The sequence below is a fragment of the Uloborus diversus genome, chromosome 5, assembly GCF_026930045.1.
Source record: "Uloborus diversus isolate 005 chromosome 5, Udiv.v.3.1, whole genome shotgun sequence".
NCBI classification, from domain to species: Eukaryota; Metazoa; Arthropoda; class Arachnida; order Araneae; family Uloboridae; genus Uloborus; species Uloborus diversus.
Window position 1 is genome coordinate 157819776 of NC_072735.1, and position 16697 is coordinate 157836472.

The window sequence follows — 16697 nt, forward strand, 5'->3', positions numbered from 1 at the left end:
ACTTGACCGCACAATTTCTAATATAGAATATCGACTTGAAAATTGCCCCTTCTTTTTCTTATTATATTAGAGCAAAAAAAAAAGCAAAAATGCCTTGTTCCATTTTTGCAATTTAAATAGTATTTTCGCATTTTTCAAAAAATGTGACCATAGCGGAAATCTTGATTGAGACCAGAACATTATAGGTGCTTTTCAGGCCTTGACACAAGCAGTTTTTTTGGGGAGACAATATTTTTTTCAGAAAATGAGTGAGAAAAAAAAGAGCACACTGAATAGATCATATAAATGCATTTTAAACAACTTATAACAACAATTTAAAAATGACATGTAGAGAACTTACCCTTGCCACCTTGTTCAACAAGTCTCTTTCAATGGAAAGATATCAAGGAAATTTGTCAACCTTTTCCATCTTCAGATTGCTCAAATTGAGGTCAGTCCAGTCGATTCACAGGGAGACTGCAAAGAAGGAAATATGTAAAGCAGGAAGATACTGGGTTCAAAGCCCAGTTTTATAGGAAAAATATCCGCTTTGTAGAGGAACCATCGTTGAAGACAGGATGCATAGGTTTTCTGCAAAAAAAAAGGTGATTTAAAGAAATATGATTAACATGAACTGCATGGATTGGGGACAATTAGTTACCTATTTCACAAACTACTTTGACAAATTGTCAAATTTTCATCTTAGTAACTACCCAGGGTTGGCTTTCTGCCGGCAGAAACTAGTTTTTGCCGTGCCAGTGGCAGAAACTGGTTGTAACCGGTAAAAACCGGCAGAAACTGGCAAAAACTTAAAAGCATCTTTAATTACTTAAGTGATTGCTAAATGATATTCGTTTAAGTAAACTAAAAAATGAAACTTCATTTCATCATTTAAAAAAAATAAAATTCTATGCTAATGCCCTTGATTTAGTTCGAGAAGGGAACTTTTCATTTGCAGATGCTCGTAATGTTTGGATTAATTTAACAAAGGATGAAAAATCATATAGGTGCTCAGGAAAGAGCGACATACAAAATTAAAAGGCATTTCAGATTTTAATTTGCTCACTTATATGCTTCATCTAAATTGTTTGTGATCGAAATTATCACGTGCTTCAAGAAGAAAGTGCCAGAATTTTACTTGCCAATATTAACATAAATTTTGTACCTAATGTCACACCTTTGCAAAATAAATTGGCCCTATTTCTCGAAACTTATTTTCCAGTCGAATTTCTCCCACTACCCCAGTTACTACATGGTGGACCAGTTAAAAAAAAAACAATAGATGAAAGTTTCAAACATTGCTTGTTCCTTCATGCATTGCCTGCTAGCTCTTCTGTTGCAGGAATATTCTAAAGTTTCTCATTTGTACATATTAGATTGAGAAACTGTTTAGATTTTAGAAATAACCTTTTTGAAGAAGCAACTGCAGGGTCCAAACAATGTAATATTTGATTTTAAATTGTGGTAATATAATTAAAATGTGCTTTGGTTAATAATTATTTTTTCCATGCACTTCCTATTGCATGTCAATATTTTTTTTTTTTGTGAGTTTTTGCCAGTTTCTGCCGCAACTGTGACAGAAAGTGGTTTTCGCCATGCCGGTTTAACCGGTTTCTACCAGTGGTTTTAACCGCCTCCACAGAAACTTGCCAACCCTGTAGCTATCAGAATAGAAGCTCTATCCTTTGAGGAATGCACTAGCCCAAAATACACCTTGTCATCATATAATTCCATCAATCAAATATTGTTTTGAAAATTACAGATTATCAGGGGCTCTCAAACCCCTGTCCTTTCTTAGATGGCAGGACGTTTTCACCCTAGGAAGATTTGAAATTATTACATGAAAACAAATCACTTGTTGACGATTTGCAAAGCAGAGGAGAAAACACAGCATTTAACTCACTTTTGCCACATTGAAACATACTTAGCATAAAAACGCATCGAGTTATATGCTTGTAGAATCGTAATGTCATGAATACAAGAAGTCATAAAATCCACCTCGGGAAGATGCTCAATATTGTTTGATATTAAGTTTCAATTTTACTAATTAGCCAGCTCAAAAATTAATTTCCCTCTGCTGCAATGCTTGTAGCTAACATTACAAACAGACCGGCCCAATATAATAGTTAAAACAAAAATAACATACTTCGTATATAATTATACAAAACACAGTGAAACAACCATTTAGCTCGAACACCGTTGATGCGAAATTAAATATTACGTTACAAATATAATGTTTAATATTATGCACAAGCAAAAATAACCAGCGTACTTTGCATTGATCAGTACTTAAAATACAAAATTAATAATCTTAAATGCGAATGATAAGGTATTAAACGACTTAAATATTAGAATGAATACATTAAAGATTCAATATATATTTTCTAAGCCAACAAGAAATATAAATAATACACAATAAATATCTACAAACAAACTATTATGGTTAATGATTGATCAATTTTAAAAAAAATGATACAAACGTCGGAAAATTCAAAACCACATACCTCCACCAAAAACCGCTCGAACGTAAAAAAAATGGTTTCCTTCCGGAAAAACATGAATACCCTGCCAATAATCTAATCGCCAGATATACAAGCCAACGCCAAGTGCCGGTTAGATCAAAAGATGGACAATTTCTTTGGAGTGCCGCGGTTGACTTATTGTTCTCCGGTCAGGTTTTCCTCGAATGTGCAATCTCGTCCCCGGTCGATAGTCGAATAGTCGAATATAAACAAATCGGAAGATAAATTTTTGTGTTTATGTTTTTATGTAAAACAAAAAGAAGCTAAGAAATTACTGTGTATTACGCTGAGGAGAGAAATAAATACAACATGTTCATTTCAAGTAAGTTTCTTTGCGGTGATTTATCTTTTTCTAAATACAATTTAAAATGCACTCTTAAGTTAGGAAAAACAAAAATTTTGTTAACTTAAAAAAAAGTTTACATAAATTTCAAATCAAGCTGTCAATTGAATTTGAATGTCCATAATTGACATATGTCGTTAATATTATAACAAATTATGGGTTACATCAAGAAATTTGTAAAAACATGTATTTTATTTATTAGATAAAGCACACGCAAGTCGATAGGAACCGGAAGATAAAAATAAGGAAAAGAACTAAATTCTAAAATTACCGCTTTTATAATTGCCACAGTATTATAATGTAAAGTTTAATTGGATTGAACATGAATTTACCATATAACAAAGACCACATTTTGTTTTTATTTTGCAAGATGAATATCTCTCACAGTTTTTGTCAAACTTCCTGGCATTGTTATATACAGTGGCTCCCAAAAGTGTTCACCTACGACTTTCAATGAAATTGGCCATTATCCATTGCTTAGAATTAATATTTCGGAATAATTATTTTATTATTAGATCTATGATCTATTTTTAACAAAACTACATGAAAATTTTTAATAAAACATTAAAACATAATTCTTAAAAAATCAAAAACCAAAAATTGCTGGAAATTTTATCTCACAAAAGTCTTCGTACACTTTGAAAAAAATGTCAAAAAATTGGTAAATAATCTAACATTTTACAAAGTTATTATTTAGTAGAATATCATGCAGTATCAACAACAGCTTTTAAACGTCTTGGAATAGATTTCATTGTTTTTCTTTCTTTTTTTATGCAATTTCTGAGTAAGTGTTAGCCGCTCTTCGAGTCTTACTGTTTGTAGTTTGCTTTTCGTTTCAATGGAGTATTTTCGTAATCTAGCCGTCAAATATCTCCAAATATGTTTCATTAAGTTTAAATCTGGCGATTGAGGAGATATTTCAAAGTTTAAGGACAATTTTTGAGGCATCAATCGCAAATGTGTACTTCTTATCGTTATATTGATAAAAAACAAAGTTGTTTCCGACTACCAAATTTTGGGCTAATAGTTTAAAATTGTTTTTTAAAATATTTAAATGAACAGCATGATTCATTATTTCTTCTAAAAATTCTAAATTTCCAACTCCTGATGCAGTTATGCACCTTCACACAAGAAAACCTTCACCGTCCTGATTAACTGATCCAACTAAATTCTTAAGATTAAATTCCTCATTTTTTCTTCTATTGACAGATATACAACAATTTAACCCAAAATATTGAATATATTTTCATCTATAAGTAAGACGTTGTTCCAAAACGTTTTGAGCCTTAATATCATTGATTGTACGACGGATAGCGTAAGCTTACTGTTTTATGCACGAACAAGAAAAATTTCTGCGTGAAGAGGTCCCCTCTAATCCAGCTAATCGGAGAACTTGGCAAACAATTTTAGGTGAAAAATAAACATAAAATGTTGCATTCAATTCTGCAGAAACTTTTTCAGCACTCAAATGTGTATTTTTTATAATTTTTTTAACGGTAAACCTCCGATCACGCTTTGTTAAGTTTACCATTTGACCTTTTCTTACCTTGTTTTCGATCCGATTCTTGTCTTTAAATCATTTTATCAAGCACTTCACTATAGAATGGTATAAATTAACTAATTTAGAGACATTTTAAACCAATTTATGTCTACTTCGATGGGAAAAAATCAAATTTCGAATCGCGTTTGTTGTTTTCTACGCATACCTGCCATTTAAAAATAATAAGCAGAATATTAGGGAATAAATAAACAAAAAATTAATGGCAAATGACTTTACAGTGTCATTAGAATGCAAAAACAATAAAAAAACCACATATGATAATTTTAATCATGAATTTATTCGAAAATATTTCAGTGTACCATGACTTTTGCGGCATATTTTTTCTCTGTCTCTTCATTTTTTGACAAATTTCAAAAATAAAATCTGGCAATATTTTGAAGAAAACTGCTGGTTTTTATTCAGAATGGCATAGGAATGAAGTGAAAAAAAATTGGACTTCATATTCGAATTCAGTTTTGCGTTATTTTGGTTTTACTAAAAAATTTCAAGGTGTACGAACACTTTTGGGAGCCACTGTACTTTTTAGTTCTTTTGGAGTTCTGTGAATATGAATTTATCATATATCAGAGACCACATTTTGTTTTTATTTTGTTTTGTCGAACTTCCTGGCATAGTGTTATATTTTTTTAGTTCTTTTGGAGTTCTGTTTAATGTCATTGTTGCTATGTTCTCCTAACAGAAGTGATGCCTTATCACTGCTACTGTGAATTAAAACTTAGGATAGGATTCAATTTTTACTAGGGTCGTGATCAGGATAAAAAAAGAATGAGTTTAATGGTGGGTAGTAGTGTATACCTACAAGATCTGGCACCCCTGGCAAACTTAAGAAATTGCACCCCCGCCCCCCAGGTTCACCCCGATGAAAAGTCACCAGAGGTCACTGTGACCTCCTTCCTATTTTTTTTTGGGGGGGGGGGAGGGGGAGACACATTTGATGAATTGATTCGACAAATTAGGAGACAGTATTGCAGCTTTAATACTCTTTTTTTTAAAAATTGTTTTGAATGATACCCTATATGTTCCTTTGCAGTAGATGTTATGAATGTATATACGTGAATACTCGAATTTTATCATTCGCTAAAATTGGGATTTAATTTTTGCAAATTGAGCATTTTTCCTCTTCCTAAAAGTTTTAGTTTCCCCTCTCTATTTCACATGCATTTTTCGGTTCCATTTATGTTTATAGCGATGTATTTATTATTTTTTTCAAAACATCTTTAACTTTTAATAGAATGTTTGAAACCACAAGGAGAATGTACAATTAACACAATTGACACATTTACAAAAAAGAAAGGAAGAAAGAAACCTTAATTTTTTTTAAAAATAACTAGGGGGCTTTGCTTCCTGCTCGCTAGCGCTCACCAACCCTTGAAGATTGCCTCGAAATCTTGTTTGATTTGCAAAGGTTAAAATCGTTAATTAAAAAGAAACAGACTAAAAACGCATTGAGTTTCCCTTTGTAACACAAAGCACACCTTTCCCGAGTTTCAAAATAATTTGTACCAACTTGCAGAGTTGTAAGGGCTGAGGGGCTCCTGGGCTTTGCAAAAATGTAGTATATTTTGCTTTTTATCTCGATGCTTGAATTGAGTTGAGCATAAGATGTTTAGTTAAAATCGAAACCCTTAAAGTTTGTGAATAAGGAAGAAGAAACATGTGAATCGAAAAGATGTAACAATGGCAACGCCAAATAAAACATCAATAATTTCAATGGATGTGAGATTATTCAAACTTGATTTTTAACGGCTCGTAACTTTTTCCTTTGGAGATAGAATCTTAGTTTTTCGACCATCTGTCAAATTAGATCTGGAGTAAAAAAAGCCGCTCTTTCCAGCGGTGTCAAAAAGAAAGCTGGGACAGTTCCTTCACTTTTTACTGATAGATTTAATAAAGAAAGTAGTGCTTAAATTTTAACTAAGCTAAAAACTAATTACTAATAAAATTATAAAAAATAACCTAAATTTTAACTGAGTTCAAGCTAAAAACCTAAATAACTCCCACCATATTTAAGTTAAGTAAGCTTAGTTAAGTTAATAAGACGTTTTATGCTTATATTGTTTATTATAATGAGATTAAATACTTAGCCTAAGAAAAACTTTGCACTTCAAACTATGTTTGATTATTTCCCCTAATTTTAAATTCCCTTATTTTCAGCACATATCAAAATGTGATTGCATCCACTCTCATAAAAAAAACTAATTGTATGGTTTTTGTTTCCTATGCAATTCTTTTGCCTCACATTGATAATTACTTTCTTATAATTCATATTGTTATATTGAAAGGTTACACATAAAGAGGCTGTACTGAGCAAGGAGGTGGATAGCGTTAAAAGAGCCATTGATCTTCCTTTAACACTAATAAATAGACTAGGACCTGCCTAGCTGGGCCCAAAGCCTGGTTGTCACATTTGTATTTGTGTTTTTTATGTACTTAGTATACAAGAGAAAAAAAAGTTAAAGGAAAAAACAGCACCTTTTCTGCTACAAAATTTCTATTAAAAAATGCTCTTTTAGTTTGTGCCCTTTTATTTGGAAGGACCCTGCCCCTTTTTTGGTCTGTGGGAAACATAAGTAATCTGAAAGATCATAGGAACATCAAAGACGGTCAAATGAGAATAAATAGAAATTTGTCATTGCTTAGAAAAAAAAAAAAAAAAAAAACCCTACATGAAAAAAAAAAAAAAAAAATTAAATGAAGGTAAACATTTTGTCTATGTTTAAATTGTAAAGATGTATATTAATAAATTTTATACCTTTTCCTTTCTTTTTCTAGGCTTTGACATGAAACAAATTGAAAATGAAGCTGCACTTACAGCAGCTAAGCATGTGGCTAACATGTTACAAAGACCAGATCAGTTAGAAAATATAGATAAATACATCAATCGAGAACTGCGTAAAAAAGTAAGTAGGTACCTAACTGTTATGAAAGAAACATTCTTGCACCTTTTGTCAGTTAATTTGTTCCGTGTTAGTAAAATAAATAAAGTACATTTACTCATTTTTGCTTAATATTGCTTGTCCTTTTACCGCGAATGAGGATGAAGTTTTACGGTTTTAATTATTGCAAAGTTGCGCAATGTAAACTGAAATGCTCAGCTTATTGACAACATGCATTTCGTGTACTTGATCACACAGAACAGGTTTATGAACTCACGTCCAAGGTAGTAATGCTCAGTATGTTGCAGAAAGTCTTTCTGAAAATACAAACAAGAAAAGTGATTATAGATGATAATGGCATCTCTTATACCTTCTCGTAAAACACTGTTCTTTATATTATTTCAAATTTTGCAAATATTTTTGATGCATTTCTTCGTTAACTCATAACTAACCTATTTATTTACAAGCAACAACAAAAAATTAAAAATTTTAAAAACACCTGACTGAACCACAACTGTAGAATCAAGAGGGAAAATTGAAAATCTCTTAAAAAACCTTATGTTATTAAAAATCAATGTCAAGTATTTTATTTGCTATTAAATAGAAACTGGCAACAGATAAAATTTTTAAATCATTGCGTTTTATTTCCTTGTCGGCCAACAATGAATTTGGTTGTCAATAGCGTGAATAAAAGCTTAACCGTTAATAAAATCTGCTTTAAAAAACATTATAAAAGGTATATTTAACTTTTCTCTATTTGCAGTTTATATTTGTCTGTTTTTACTGCGATGGAAATAAAGCATCCTGTTAATGCTTCAATTCTGTCATGCTCAAATGAGATATTTTTACACATAAGGCGACTGATGCAATAAAAAAGTGGGGTGGTCAAAGGAATTGTAGGAATTAGGGGGGGTGGAACCTGAAACTGATTTTTTCTTGTAAAGTTTGGCTATATTACTAGTTTTTAATGTTACTAATTTAATAACTTCTGCGAATGTGGAATACGGCATCCAAAGTTTTGACAGTTCTGTCAAAACCCCACCCTTTCATTGGGGGTCACCCTTTCATTTTAAAGTTCCATTTGTATGAAATTAGATAAGAAAGTTCTTATATTTGGGATTTTTAGCTTTTACTTTCGTGAAATAAATCAATTAACCCTATTAAAATCATTTTTACAATCAATCATTAATCTTTAACTCTGAAAAGTGAGGGGGCAAGGCGCCTTTAACTTTGAAAGTGAGGGGTTGCCCCCTTGCCTACCCTGTACAAGCCGCCTATGTTTTCATATTTATTTTCACATTTTATTCCTGCAATTTTAAACTTATGCTTTTTATTTACATATATTTGAACATAAGGAACCATTATGTATCATATTACAAAGCATCAACTTTATAGAATGTTTTCTTGACTTTAAAAAAATTGATTTAGTGTCTCCCCGAGGTATTTTTAGGGGGGCTCTTCTTTTAAGTTATGGTTCAGTATGCTCTACTCTCTTTTTTGTGTTTCTCAATGCTCCCTTCTTGTCCCTCTGATGTTTTAACTGTAAAAAAACTTCATTAAACAAACTAAGCCTTTGAACTGCAACTCCCTCTTTTCCCTTATCCACTGAAATTTCATTTCATTGAAAATCTGACTTTTCTCAGTTTTTAGCATTTTTTAAAAACCAAACAGTAAAAGTCTTTTTATTATTAAAAAAAAAATACTATTGAAAAATACTTGTTTTATATGCACATAGTATACAGAGAAAGTTTAAAAACTCAACTTTTCTGCTACAAAATTTCTATTGAAGGAAGTGCCCATTTAATTAAATTACATGCCATTTTATCTGGAAGTACCTTGCTTCTTTTTTGTTTTGAGGGAACATCCCACAACATAACAAATACAAATTATTTTTCAAGGAAAAAAATATTCAGAAATGAATCTTTTGTCTATGATTTGGTTTGTTTTATAGAGGCGTGCTTATTATTAGAAATTTTATTTGCATTATATTTACGGAATCAAAATACAGAGGTTGATCTAGACAGAAATCGGGCTTGTTTCGGGACTGACCCTTCACAAAATTCCATGTTGTAAAAATGGACTTATCACAAAAATTCATAAATTTGTCCTTTCACAAAATTTCATTTGAACTTTGTCATTTATTTTAAGCTCAATCAACTCGCTTGAGCACATTCATATTAAAATGAAAAAAAAAAAAAAAAGCTGCAAAATCTTTAGGGTTAAAGGGATTTTAGGTTAAAGCTGTGATAGTTGAAAATTCCCCTTATAATTTGACAAGGTAGGTATTTTCACAAGAAAATTTGAAAGGGAAAATACCCCACCGGAAAAGTCTTTTTCACAAAAATAAAGAAAGTTCTTAAAAATGGATCTCTTTTTTTCACAAAATGGAAACCTTAAATTAAAAACGTAGATTGATCTGAGAAATATCAATAATACAGTAAAGCATCGTTTAAACCTCATTCAAGGGACTGGAGTGGAACGACATAGACAAATGAAAAGGATGTGTAATCAAAACGTCTCTTTTATTTTTAGGAGTTCAACCCTAGTATACCCCTAGTATTTTATTGAAATATAACAGTTTTAAGGTTCTTATAAATCTTTTTTATGCAACTAGCTAAAATTATTCTGTAACAATTGCACACTAAAAACAATATTTGACTTTTTAAACAAAATAATTATAAAAATGAAATAAAACATACTTTTATTGCATTTTCTAAATACTCATTTTTCAATGTATATTTCAAAAAAAAGAAAAAAAAAAGTAATTATTTATGCAGTTAGATTATAGACTTAGCTAAAAAACTCCTTTTATCGTCATTTACATGCTGATTGCCTTTGAGCGTTACTCATTGTAATATGACTTGAATTTAGTTCATGAAATGATTTTTCACTTGAGTTTTGAGATACAAAGTAAGCTTTAAGTTTATCATTTCATTCATTGCTTCCTCCCTTTCATCCTTATTGAAAAGGAGGAAGTGCCATTTCACCCATACTTGAGATGTTTCTCTCCTCTATTGAAAGTTACAAAGATAGTCAATTTTTTAACTTTAGGAAGGGAAAAACAATGTGTAATGCAATATTTTACTACGCATAAACAATGTACTTTTGTACTAAATGGAATAGGGACTTTTTGAAGACGATATACAAATGTAAAAGTACAATTGAGGAGAGGTATTAACAATGCTTTACTTGGTTCTCAGACCAGTACAATGACTTATTAAAACTTTGTAACATAGAAAAGATGTCTGGATTGTGACTATTGCATTATTACCTGTGTCACTAAATGCAATTTCAATTATTTACTCATTTTATTAATTCTTGGCATATTTTAACTGATTTTAGGCTGCTGTAGATGGAGTGCTTAAAACTGCTATGCAAACTCAGTTAGATGGTGTGCAAACTGGATTGAAGCAACTAGAGGCTGCATTGACTGAAATCAAAGAAATTAATACAGAGTAAATTTTGTTCTGTTTCAAAATTTTATTTCATTGTTTTGAGAAATTTTTGTCGATTTTACACCTTTAAATGAGAAATCCACCCATTTTGCATACAATTACTAAATTCGGCTCGCTTATAATAATGATGGATATATAATATTGTTGACGCTTTAGGGGGGGGGGGGAGGTCTTGACCTTCCTCTTGTATCGGTCCCTGCTTTTAACTTCAAAACATGTCTTAACCATTTAAAAAATTAGTGCTTAGTTAAAGTTGACTAATATTTACCATAACTATTGCTCTTGCTCATAAAAATGAATCCCTTTGTTTCATGAGATATTTTGTTTTCTACCTCTAAAACTTGCACAAATGCAGGAATGAAAGTTTTCCAACATTTTGTGTTTGTTTTGCATTTTTTTTTGTCCTTTTTAGACTTTACAGCACTTCCATATGTAATATAAATCTAAAAAATTTCTTATTTTTAAATATATTTCCAATCATAGCAGCCCCCATTTCATTGTTTTACCTATATTCCCTCCTCAAACTTCAATGAAATTTCTATGAAGAATCATTATTTTGATAACATGCTAACATGAAATGTGTGCTTTGCCAAAAATTGCATGCCTTGTTTGGGATTTCAATCATTTTGCCTCCTGTGAATGCTTCAATAAATTATTACAAAATTTTATGTAATGTAATACATTTTTTTCAAGTGTACTCAAAAACAAATATTTTGTCTAAGATTAGGTTTGTTTTTTAGAAGTACAGTAAACTCTCGATTATCAGTGAACAGTTTATCTGCGGTCTTTCACATTTCAAAGGGAAGAAAAAACAAAAAAATCAGCAAGGATTAACTGAAAGTAGATAAATGCATACATTACTTAATAAGTGCAAATCTATTAGACATTGGCTATATCTTTCTTCCTCTTTCCTTTCCAGTGACATCAAACCTTCAAAGGAAACCTGACATGTTAAAACCTGATATTCAGAACTACACTAGTTACAGCTTTATATAAACACTACTTACTGATTTTTATATCTACCGTACTTACTGAGATCTACATTACTTACGAGCTTAAAGGATTGATCGAACTAGTTGCGAGAAAAAAAAATCTTTTCCTCTCACCTGTCGTTTTGGAATAACCTCGTTTAATCTGTTGCAGTTAATCTGTTTGCACGCTTTGCTCGCGTATCTATGTAATCTGTTTTTTAAGTTTTCAAGTGCATTTTTTGCAGTTATCGTTTTCTATACTTTAAATCTGGGTTGTTTGGTTTAAACCATGTTTTTTTTAATTATTTATTTATTTATTTTTTTAAACCATGTGTTTTTTTTTCAAAAATGTTTTTTTTGAAAAATTTTATTGTTTCCCCCTAAATGGTTTCTTAAATTTTACATTTTATTTCAAAGAGTGAAATCTAATTAGTGCAAAGTAACTAGCAAAGCTTTATAGATAAATAACAGATTTAATAAATTTAGAAACTTATATTTTGTAAGGTAATGCAAGTTTGCTAAATAGTTTTGATTTTAGTTTTTCTTTTTAAAAATCTATGCAACTTTCCTATTATGTACATAAATATACAAGGCAGACCAACTAAGTTTTCTAAAATTACATGGAAAAAAAAGTTCAAGTAGCTCTTTTTTAATTTTTTCAGCTATCATTATTTTTCAGTCTTTTGCATTTCAAAATAGGCAAAAAGCATATTTCAGCCGAAACATTTACTACCTAATTTGCTTGATTACTGAAGATTTATTGAGATGGATTATATAACATTGAAGCGATGCATAGTGTATATGTATCTTAACGCTAGAATATTTAAATGACTAGAGAACAAAAATAACTAAAGTCCAAGAACACTTAAAGTAGGTATAAAATTGCTCTTATACCTGTACACATTTTGCATCCTCGATAGGCAATGTAGTCAGAGCAAGAAAAGAAAATATGTAAAATTTTGAAAACAGAACATATCCATGTAACTTGGCTCTTATGCAAAAATTTAATGTCAAATTTTTACCTTTCAAAGAACTTTTTTGATCCCAATATATTAAAAGAAGTCTCATGTATGAATGGTGAAGGCATCAGTAATCATTAATTTTTATGACATTCTGCATTATTAAAATATGTTGAGTATTTTCATTTAAGTTTGTACTGAGGCTTTTAATTAAAATGATTTTTTTCCCTTTGATAAATTTTTTTTTTAAATTCCTAAATGCATTAAACCAGGAGAAATAATGTCTACAATGGAAAACATAATGATTTTCTTAAAACCTACTTGTCCTGTTTCCATAATTGTTATCACTGATACATTAGGTAAATAAATTGCATGATTTGTAACTTTTTTTAAAAAAATCTTTAAATAAAATATGCTTTGGATCTTTTGATTTTTAAAGTTGTGTAATGTACCTCAGACTTGTGATTCATTTGTAAATACTGCAAAATACTTTTCATGTTTAAGAATGTAAATTTAATTTGACTTTTATTTTTTTTTATTTATCGTATATAGCTATGATTGTGAGGAAGTTTTTTCTTGATTATTTGTAATTAATAATGTCTGAATTATCACAGTAAATTATTTCTTTGAGTTTTTATACTAAGGCCCATTTATGTTAAGATTTTCAAGCAATAGTCTCCTATAAAAATCTCTATATGAGGAAATGAAATTACAAGATTTTACTCTTAATTATTTAGTTAATTACAAAGAAATTAGGTACAAATGTGAGTATTAAACATTCCTTAAAAATTAATTCATAAATTTTTCATGATTTTCCTAAAATAAAATTGTTTTTCTTACGAATAGTTTGAACCAAATAAACCTTGTTTAAACCAAAAAAACCTGATTTAAACCAAAAAAAAAAGTTTTTCAAACCCCCACCCCGTTTTTTATACCAACCCTTCTTTAAATCTATGTGAGTGACATAGATCTTTTAAAGCCTTTGCATACACCAGCACTAATTTTTAATATCACACCTATTTTCACAATCATTTTTCAAGCAAAAGACAATTTTATCTTTTTACCTTTAATAAAAACCTTTTTTTGGGTTATCTCCGTTATCCGCGGTACCGGTGCCGCCCAATTCCGCGGATAATTGGGAGTATACTGTATGCTTATTATTGTTACCTTTTTTTTTCATAACTTTGAGCAATATTAAATTCTAACTAATTATTTTTTGCTCAAAAGCTCATTAAAATTATTATTATTTTGACATTTTGCAGTGTCGAAGAAATTCAAGACGCTTTAAAGCTGGTTCCAAACTTGGTGGAAAGTATGTATGCTCTTAAAATTGAAAGCAAGGAACATAGTCAGGTAAATTACTTTCCCTTATGTTTCTTTCATTCATATTCAAATACTGCTGCTTTGACGTAGCTAGAGTCTTCAAAAATGTTTTTTCATCTCTTGATATTTTTCTTATTAAATTTCTATTTATTCATTCTAAAGTAGTTAGGTAAAGGGCCTAACTACAAATATTTTTTTTTTTTGCATTTTTGTCATTGTCATCTATTGTGTGTTAGTTTTATTGTACCAGCTTACTTATTTGATTTCTGCTGAAAATAAAAAACGAAAAAAAAAAAAGAAAAATTACTCTAATATTCGTTTTCCCAAATATTAGTATGTAATCCAAAGCGCATTTCTTCACCTATCTCATCACCTTCCCATGGCAGTATTGTGTCATTTTACTTATTCCACAGTACAAAAGTTTTCGACTTTTTTTACAACTCTAACCTGTACTTAAATCGGTTTCCACAAGGAAAATATATCCAACAAAATTATGAGCAAAATAGCTGCGCCAAGGGGAGGGGGGGGGGGAGAGAGGGGGCCTTAAAGTTTTGCATATGGACCCTCAACCTCATGTGGCCTGGAAAGTGCTTCACAGGACAGTCTGGTAACTAGTTATAAAAAGTAATATTTTCTCATTATTAAATCAAAACACAGACTTAATTGGGGACAGTGGGCTCAATACCCCCTCCCCTTTTGGCATTGGGAAAATAAACCACTGGTCTAGGATATCTACCAATCATGTAAGTTAAGGTATTAAGTTGCAAAAGTCGTGAGAAAGCTCATGAAATATTCCTAAAACAAATTTTTAAAAGATCTTTTATTCAGAAATTTTGAACGAAATGATTTATTTATTTATTTTTTAAAAATTCTTAAAGTTAAATTTTAAGTATGAGTTGCATTTCAAAAATTTTGGATGTGTGACAATTTTTTGTGCTTAGATTGTATTTCCATGAATATTTTCTTTTCTCACTACAAATTTTTGAATCACTAGTATTTCTTCATAAAAAGAAGAGTATTAAAAGAATAGTTAGTCATTCATTCATGTTGTGTATTCCCAATTTCTGAAGACAGGTACCACATTCAAACTTGTTTATGCTACTTTTAACAAGACATCGATTTTAACTTGAGTAACTTATCAATCTGGAAAAGCATGCTCATTTATGGCTTTTCCAGACTGATGGTCCCAAAATATGGGTGAAACTGCAGTCTCTGGATGTCATGATCAGTCTGTGAGTGCATGCTTACATCCCCAGCTTAGAGCAGTAGTTTATGACTTAAATAAAAAAAGTGTATTTTCATGAAAACATATAAGTATTTTATTTTTTCAGTGCAGATATTTTTTTTTGTGATCAAGAGTGGAAATTTATTATATATTTATTTGTAGTGTTCTGCTGCATTAGAAAATTTGGAACATATATTGAACATTCCGAAGAGTGTGAAAGATGCTTTAGACCTTATAAATGAAGGAAAATTATTAGCAGCTCATCAGTGGTAAATATTCCCGATATTATTCTGTGTTTGACATCCTTTACTAGTGTTCAGTAGGGAAAAAAAAAGTAAATTTTTAATCAATATAAAGTAAACATGCAGTTTAAAACTATATATAAATACAGTAGACCTTCTTTCCACCAGCATAATTGGGACTGAACATAAATAAGTTTAGAGAAAAACTTTAACAGAGGTGATCAAAAAATTGACAGATTATTGGATTTTTTATGTATGTATTTTATGTGCTATAAGACCTCACTTTACATGCATAATTTTTTACAGATTCTTACTCATAATATGAGGCTCTGGTTTCGAGAAAAACTTTTAACCCATAGGCAGCAGTATGAAATAGCATAAGGTGTCCCATTAAAACATACAGTCAAAGCCTGCTTTAATACTCTGGGTAAGGCTCCCGCGATTTGAGCGAGGAATCAGTTTTGTCCCTGTCTACAGGTCATGTGAAAATTGCAGGTGAAGAATTTTATCGCCTTATTTCAATACGGATCTCGCTATTTCCTTGCTTAAATTAAGCTCAGCATTATGTGGGAATAAGAAACAATTGCTTTTTTTTTTCACAATTATGTGTGTATTCTAAAAAAGCAAACTGATATTTTTCTCGCAATTTTTCCTGTTTTATTAGAAAATTTCTGTATTTTTTTTCGAGCTAAAAGATTAAAAATTATAACTATCTGAAAATAAAAATATCGCATGATTTTTTCAACTTATAAAACCTTCTCGCTGAAATAGCTGGTGCCGTATTACGTATTTTTTGTAAACGTAAAAGCTAATAAAATTCTTGTATTATTTTAAAATAACTGATACAGATGCAAATTATAATATATGTATATTAAGAGAGAAAATATAAATAAACCACCCATATTTCAGGACCGGAAAGTATAAAAACTGAGCTGTGCGCGGAGGGTTAATAAACCCAGGATATAGTGAACTTTCATTTGTCATGAACTTTTCTATTTGTCCTGCCCAAACTTCTTTTTCCCTAATGATATTACATATGCTTATGATAGATAGTGAAGAAATTGGTGTTCGTTTATGGTGGACTTAAATTTCATTTCTACAGATATTCTTTATCAATACTTCTGTGCCTGGAAAAGCACTGTGTGAACATTTTTCAATGGGACGTTACTGAGCACATGAAATCTGTTGATGATGAAGTGAGCTCTTCTGCTGCTCCAGCAGATGATGACAGCATATCTAAA

The 16697-nt window shown here is 30.6% G+C and overlaps 1 protein-coding gene across 1 annotated transcript in view; it reads left to right on the forward strand.

Annotated features, from left to right (window-relative positions):
* Positions 1 to 2699: 2699 nt before the first annotated feature.
* LOC129221890 (exocyst complex component 3-like) overlaps positions 2700 to 16697 on the forward strand; it is a 41239-nt gene continuing 27241 nt past the window's right edge. Inside the window, exons 1-5 of the mRNA XM_054856261.1 lie at positions 2700 to 2823; positions 7178 to 7305; positions 10624 to 10736; positions 13929 to 14019; positions 15377 to 15483. Of these exons, the coding sequence (XP_054712236.1) occupies positions 2811 to 2823; positions 7178 to 7305; positions 10624 to 10736; positions 13929 to 14019; positions 15377 to 15483 (452 nt within the window). The 5' untranslated portion in view covers positions 2700 to 2810. The remainder of the gene's footprint in view (positions 2824 to 7177; positions 7306 to 10623; positions 10737 to 13928; positions 14020 to 15376; positions 15484 to 16697) is intronic.